Consider the following 7,533-nt stretch of genomic DNA (forward strand, 5'->3'; position numbering starts at 1 on the left):
AGAAACATCTGTGCCACCAAAAAAGCAAAACAAAACATATCTTCAATCCACAGCTGTGGTGTGCTCCAACTCAGTTCCTTTTCCTTAGGCTGTTTTACTGCAGGGCTTTAGCTAAAGCAAAGACTTCCCAAAGCCCTTCAGGAGACAGGGCACTACTCTTCCACGTGCCATAGTCTGTCCTAAAAGATGCTTCAGCAAGATACTGAAGGCTCCCCTGGGAGATGTGCAGAGAGCGTTTCTTCCCTTCTTTTAGGGAACCACAGCTCTTTTCTCGCCACCAAGAAAAATAATCTTGCCCTGACAAGATACTGCTTCAGATACTGCTGTAAATGCTTCTGCTTCTTTCAGTACAGTGATGTGTCCAAACTAGAAAAGAGCCAGCCTCAGAGCTGCAAAGGTGTCATGCTCCTGCACTAATACCATCAAGACAGAAGACATGGCTGGTTTTTCCTATGCCTGACTTGTTCCAGCTTTCCCCACTTCTCAAGGCAGATGTGTCACCATCCATCTGAAACTGTAACATGTTACTGACTCTAACATCTGTGGAAGGCAAATGAACCTGTAAAAGCAGTCTTCACATGAGCACCAATAGGAGTTTCTGCCAGTTTGTTCATTCCACAGGCATTTTAATGCTGCTCTGTTACTCTGGGAGGACTGCATTTGAGGAATCTAGGTTCTATAGCAGATCACCCCACCTCTGCATGCAAAGGATGGACTATCAGGATCCACCACAGCATCAGGAACGGAAGACAACACCATCTGAGTTCAGAGAACACACTCCTTTCAGCCTCTGCAGACTTCAGGTCTCCTTGGACTGGAGGTATGCAGATCCTGCATTCAGATACATGTCATAAGATCCTTAAACTACACAATGACACATCTACCTTGTACTGCAGTTCCACTTGGTCTCCCACCAACATTGCAGCCATACTAAGTTAGTCTCCAACAGTAGCCAGGAAGTAGGGCGTGGAAGAGTAAAGAAAGGATAAGAACTGAAACTGCCTCTTCCTAAGCTCCCTCCCAAATCTAGTAACTACTAGGTAAAGCAAAAGGGCTTGCCTGTACAGGAACAAGTCAGCAACCAAAAGCTACTTGTCACAGGGCTGCTGCAGCCTGGTAGTAACACACAATGAAGTGACAGAAGCACTGACAGAAAACAATCACTTTCAATTGCATATCCCTCCATTAATAAAGACAAGCAGAGAAGGCCAATGAAAACAGGTAATATTTTTAATATCATCCTCCCCTTCTCTGGTGTTTTTCATTTATAACAAGCAAATCTTGATGATATCCTTTTCAAAGGTGAGAAAATTGAGCAATAGCTTAAGTTTGTGTGACTATCACCCAGTGGCAGAACATGAGAGAGCAGCAAAGTCTTCAATCCCAAAGCACAAATCAATCCACTAAATCACACAGCTGCTGAAGTAACCCATTTAGTTCTTCAAGATGCAAAACTTCACATTTAAAATGTAAAATCACAGCCTTGCCTTTGTAGCAGTTGACAGAAAAGCATTCTCTGAATCTTAACCAAGCAGTTTCTGTTAACAGAGAAAGTAAACATGCCAGGGGGGATGCCAGAAAGCATCCATGAGCTACTGTCATATTCCAAGGTTTTCCACCAAAGTCTTCCTCATCCACTATTACTAGGTTTTATAGGGGCCCTTTTCATCCACATCCATCTTCAGACACCAACCTCCCCTCAAGTCTTTACCAGTTCTCCATAAAAAGCATATTGAAGAGGATTCCTGCAGCTGGCCTTCTTCTTCCCATGTCTCTCAGGAATGGCCACCCATATAATGAACAGAAGACTTACAGGACCTGGTAAACATGAAGGATGTATTACAAGTGACCCTTTTTAAACCCACTGGAAGTAGTCTTTAATAATATAAAAAATGCAATTTTCATTCATCATCTGACTGTAATGCTATAAAGAAACACAGGAGTCCACAGATAACGATCAAATTTGATTCTGCATGTTAATTAACAGTTAATTGCAGTGTCTGATGTTGATTACACAGGCTGGAAATGAAAAAACCCAAAGGATATAACTAGATTTCTGGGCATGTTCTGGATGTTGCTGCCTCTACCTCAGCACTATGGTATGACATTAGAGCATGCTCTATAATCACTCCTAAACAGGTGACTCTAAAACAGAAATAAACACATGCAAGGCATCCTCTTCAATCCAAATCATACAGAAATTCCATACATCACAAATCCTCCCAATGTAAGAAGACATACAGTTGCATTAAAGGTGACAGATAATGTCTGCTTAAGACGACTCCAAACACAGCTGGGTATGGAAAAACAATGGATTTTCCTTAAGAAGCACATAACCACATGAAGATGCCCCACCATACTCCTCAGATATTAAAATCATTATGCATGCCATTAATCATTATGCACACCAGCTCCAAAGCCAGAACAGTTAAACCAAGGAAGACGTACATTGGCAACAGAACAGCGCTACTGCATTGTTAACAGATTGTCTTTCACTTTTTGTTCTTGGTCACACGCTGCCTCTAGCACAGGCTTCCTTGGTACCTCTGGAGTATTATAGGCCAGCAGCACTTTATCATGGATGGACAGTTAAACATGCTGAAGATTGAGTCTGCAAATAAACGGAGACTGGAAGGAGCCCAGGTAAAGATATCCATTGTGCTCATGTGCCTCACTGACATAAGCTACCGTCATTCCCGTGGGATCATGGAAGCTTCTTCTGAAGGATCCTGTCTCACTAAGTTCAACAACAAGGCTATATTTGGGCACAAACTTTGTCACGGTTTCCTGACTCAGCAACTAAAAGAAAAGAAAAAAAGAAAATTAACACCAAAAGATTTTTTTTCTCCACAATTATTAGATCTCAGACACTTACACAGTCAAAGACCATTTCACTCTCCTTGGGAGAAGCAGCTAAGAACATAAAGAACATCTAAAAAGGCAGCTTAAGAAAAAACAAAAAGAAAAAAAAAAAGAGACCAGCAGAAGCATCCTGTACTCTAGCTCTAGGCTGAAAGGGCGTCCATGCAGGAGACATCAGCTTGTTCTGGTGCAGCTAATGCCAAGCAGCAGACATATGGTTCTGCTCCCCACAACATCAGTTTGTTAAGGCTCCTGTTCTGCAACAGGGCACAAACCAGGGCAAAACCAGAGACAACAGGTTTTACAGGGACAGCACAGTTTTTAGCTTAAATAACACTTTCATCCTAAACACTGCTCATTGATCTTTTTTTGAGAATGGAAGTATTTTCAAGTCTTTCTGTTGTTTAAAAAGCACCATACCTTTTCTTTAGCATCAGATGCCCTACAAAATACATTATTCTTACTCATCCTCATCCTAAAGGGGGGTGCAATGTAACAACATGCATATTGAGTCAGAACAAAGTGTCACCACCCAGCAGGATACATAATATACACACTGTTTCCTAAAATGCGGAGGGTAGTCATAAGAACAGGTCAGACTTCCCAAATGCCCTCCAAGCACCTGGCAATAAGTAGCTTAGGCACTTTGGGTACAAAGGTGAAGTCCTCACATATCCTAATGTAGATCTTGTGCTGCTGCATGGCTAGGGCAAAGATAGTCTTTCCTGAGATCAAGACAGAAGGCAACTTAAAGAGATGTGTGTACCTGCTACTCAGAGAAGCAAGTATTAGTTTTACTACCTACAAATATGTAGGGGACAACCACAACAGTTTTAACCACAGCACTAAGAAAGAAAATAATAAAAATTGAACTCTTCCTTTGAAGAGGAAGAAACAGGACAAATATTTATCACTTCCATTCCCATATTAAAAGTGATGGTTTTACTTGTTGGGGTTTTTTTTTACCTTAAATATCATCCTTTTAATCCATGGTTTTTCAGACAAAAAATCCAACAAAGAAAATCCAGGATTGGGCCGGACAGCTGCCGTAGCTACCCAATATCCTCCAGAGCTGCTTAACCTGATATTATCTGGAAGACCAGGCATATTCTCAACAAACATATCTGCTCCACCTTTCATGAGTCCAGACACATAATACCTGAAAGTTGTAGACAGCAGGATTAGGACATCTTAAGCAGTCTAAGTAATAAATAAAAGTCCCAAGAGGAATTAACTTTTAAAAATAAAAACAATTCTTTTTTTTTTCCTAGTTTGGTACATGGAATTACAGCAGAGGCACATTCCTCTCCCTAGAAAATGTCAAGTTACCTCCACTATGCTCAAGGAGACCATGATAAAAAGATGATGCAGTCCATATGCTTACAGTGAAAGTAACAAATTAAGCATTGAGGAAGGCCACCTTCTTTGCCATCAATAACAAGGCATGAATGGAGTGTTTGGTTTCTTTCGTCATTCAACTAATTTATTTAAACAATCTCTAAACAGAGACTAGTAATAATTTCAGCAACGTCATAATTACCTCCTGATTCTAGCCATGGTTGTCTCCGACACCAGGACAAAGTCTTCTGCAGGAGAGAGCTGCACACCATTAGGAAACCTCAGCCCCACCATCAAGACTTTCACTTCTTTTGTTACTGTGTCATATTCAAGCAAGCTAAAAAGAAAGCACATATAATGTTTTTTAGTGACGACAAGTATTTAATCATTTTGGTTTCATTCTCCAGGCATTCTGTCTTCTCTCACACGCACTTCACCTAAGTTAAAAAAACAGAATAACCAGGAAGCATTTATTGATGAACATCAGAGAAATACTAAACCATTTGATTTACGCTGAACATAATGCTAACACCTTCCCTTTTAAAACAAGTGCTCCACACCAGTACTCTTGAATAAAAAAGGGAAAATCTCCTTTATTTCACTGCAGGTCTCATTAACAACACCCACACATTCTCTCACCCTCTCCTGAGCAGCGTAATATTTGCACAGGTGGTTTACAAAGAGAAAAACACTTCAAGACCGAGGAAGTGGTGAAGTTCATTCCTTCCTACAGCTGAGCTAACAATAAGTTCAATGCCCTGGGGAAGAGATACTCGCCGCCCATCATCTGTGCCTTCCATAATTAAGAACAAGTAGTCCCGTCTTTGCCATTTGCTACTGGAGTCAGTGAAGTAGATTTTCCTCCCATCTTGGGTCACTGTAAGATCATTGACGAATGACAATCGCTGACCTTCAATTAGTGTTTTGGTTGACACAAGCATTTTCGTTTCACCTGGTTACAGAAAGAAGAAAGAATAATTAAAAAAAAAGACACATAAGAGAAGCCTTCGTATGTCCTGCCTTGGAAACAAGCAAAATACTAATAAGAAATTAGCAGGCATTTTGCATTGATTCCATTCGCGCCTCTGTTAAGTAACACAGGTTTGGGTTGTAACAGAACAACTCAACACCAAATGTGAACAACCAGGAGAAACCCTCTTCTGAAAAATTGAAACAGGAAATTATATTCCCTATTGGTAAGTGCCAGACTTTATATATTTCTGAAGAACATTTGAAATCAAGTACAAATTGAGGTTCGAACTTTGTAGAAAGATGCACACAAGCCAATCCCTACTCCTTCTTACTCCATAAAGCTGTAAGAACAAAGCAGAGTAATGTTTAACCTTCAAGACATCAGCAGGTTCACTAAACTGCTCTGCCACATATTACCAGGCAAATTATTAAGGTCTAGTCACTAAAAATTGACCACAATCTACTGAAATAATCTTCAGGCATGGGTTTTGGGTTTGTTTGTTTGCTTCTTTTTTTGTCATGACTGTGCTAATATGGCAGCTGTCTGCCATCAAAGAGGAGACCTTGATCACACCTTCCCAGAGGCACACTTTGGTTACATCTCACCTACAGAGAAGTCAATTTAGTAATGCAAACAGCCAGAAAACCAACTCAACACAAAAGCAACTATTGCTTTCTGACAGACAGAACAGCTCCTAAAACTGAAATTTGGCTCAGGGACATGTAACAAAGGGCATGATACAACAGTGCCTCTCTCAACAGGAACAAGCCACTTGATCTTCAGATGCACCAAAATACAACTTTCATCACTTTCTATATATTGGGTTTAAATGGAGGTTAAGAACTCTACCACACAGCAAGATCAAGGCAGAAAAAAAAAGTACAGCACACATGACAAAAAGTTCATGTAATAACTTTTTTTTTTCCCCCTCTCCATGAAAACTGAAACAGCTGCACAGAGCTTTATTCATGGATCCTGATGTACTAATTTTGACAAGCAAAAGCTTTTGTCACCAGAAGATAAGACACTGGTAACTCTGATCCAGCCAGAGAGGAAGTGATTGCTACAATAAAGTAAACACCAAGTTCCTGCACTTCATCCAGACAGCTCCAAACCACTCCAAAAAGAAGGCAGGCATTGTTTTGCTTGCAGTGTCTGGCACAACTGCAAATGAAGCCCAGATTACCAGTGGAAGAGAACTTCTAGGTAGAAAGTCATACCTGTACCAGGATTAACTTCATAGAGTCCATAATACGCATCTGCCACAAATAGGGTGTTATTTGGCCCCACTCTGATGCCAAGTGGTCTCCCACATGTTGGCTCATCTTCTGGGGTTCCTTAGGAAACAATTTTAAAATAATAAACACAAGGCATTCAGGCTACCCACACAGGCCAAATTGTTGTTTAATATAACTCTATGACCAGCATCACACATTCATTAAAGAAATTATGTACTTTCCTACATGTGACTGAAACAGATAAACCCATGTTTTCACCAGTCTAGACATAATAAAATATTTTTCCAGGCTGGTAGCTAGATAGCAGCTGCCCCAAGTAGGGCTGAATGTCAGAAAATTTGATTTAACTGACTGCTTCTTCTCAGAAAGCAACAGTTTGACTTCACTTGCCTCCCCACCTCACGTGGGGCAAGAGGGAACTCTAGGCTCCCCACTACTTCTTTGGCCCCAAAGCAACAGGGCAGCATAATCTTCCCACCACTTCCAAGCTGAACAAGCGCAGTGGAAATGAGAAGTGGAAAGGTGATTCTTCACATCTATCCCAACCCACATTTGTGCCTAAGCAGCAGCTGGAAGTCCAGCTTTCTATCAGCTGGCAGCAGACCTTGTTGGCTGTCAGTGCTGAGGCTGTCCTACCTGATAGGCAGCCAAGAGCATGCTTCCAAATCAGTGCAGAGCTTAGTCATGTGAAGTCCATGGAAAATTGCATAACTTATACAACAAATGTGTCAATTCAAGATACAAAAAGCAGCAACAGTTCCTGCCCATAATTTCTAACTGGCAACCAGCACTGGACTGCAGAACCTCATGTAAGCTTTTACATCATATTGCAAACAAAACCACCCACAGTCCCAACAAACACCAGCCAGGCTTCTCAGACAGCCCAGGCAGTACTGAGATGGCCAACATTAAGCTTCTCCAAATAAATGATTCTGTTAATAAACAAGTCATTACCAGTTTTTCCTCCCTCAGTTCCAGAAATCTCATTAAATGAAGCCAAGAAGTGGCTCAGAAAGAGGTGTAGAATTCAACGAGAAATAACTGCAATTTAATTTTGACAAAGCAGAAATATCCTGACCACTGGAAGACCCACCAATGGCGGCTACAGCAGATGCAGCCACC

The 7,533-nt window shown here is 41.0% G+C and overlaps 1 protein-coding gene across 1 annotated transcript in view; it reads right to left on the bottom strand.

Annotated features, from left to right (window-relative positions):
- Positions 1 to 2,387: 2,387 nt before the first annotated feature.
- Positions 2,388 to 7,533, bottom strand: part of APMAP (adipocyte plasma membrane associated protein) — a 22,701-nt gene continuing 17,555 nt past the window's right edge. Inside the window, exons 5-9 of the mRNA XM_010005010.1 lie at positions 6,394 to 6,510; positions 4,978 to 5,152; positions 4,403 to 4,537; positions 3,829 to 4,021; positions 2,388 to 2,799 (exon numbers count right to left, since the gene is read on the bottom strand). Coding sequence (XP_010003312.1) covers positions 2,590 to 2,799; positions 3,829 to 4,021; positions 4,403 to 4,537; positions 4,978 to 5,152; positions 6,394 to 6,510 — 830 coding nt within the window. The 3' untranslated portion in view covers positions 2,388 to 2,589. The remainder of the gene's footprint in view (positions 2,800 to 3,828; positions 4,022 to 4,402; positions 4,538 to 4,977; positions 5,153 to 6,393; positions 6,511 to 7,533) is intronic.

This window comes from Chaetura pelagica, unplaced genomic scaffold (genome assembly GCF_000747805.2).
Source record: "Chaetura pelagica isolate M959 unplaced genomic scaffold, ChaPel_1.0 scaffold8, whole genome shotgun sequence".
Taxonomy (NCBI): Eukaryota; Metazoa; Chordata; class Aves; order Apodiformes; family Apodidae; genus Chaetura; species Chaetura pelagica.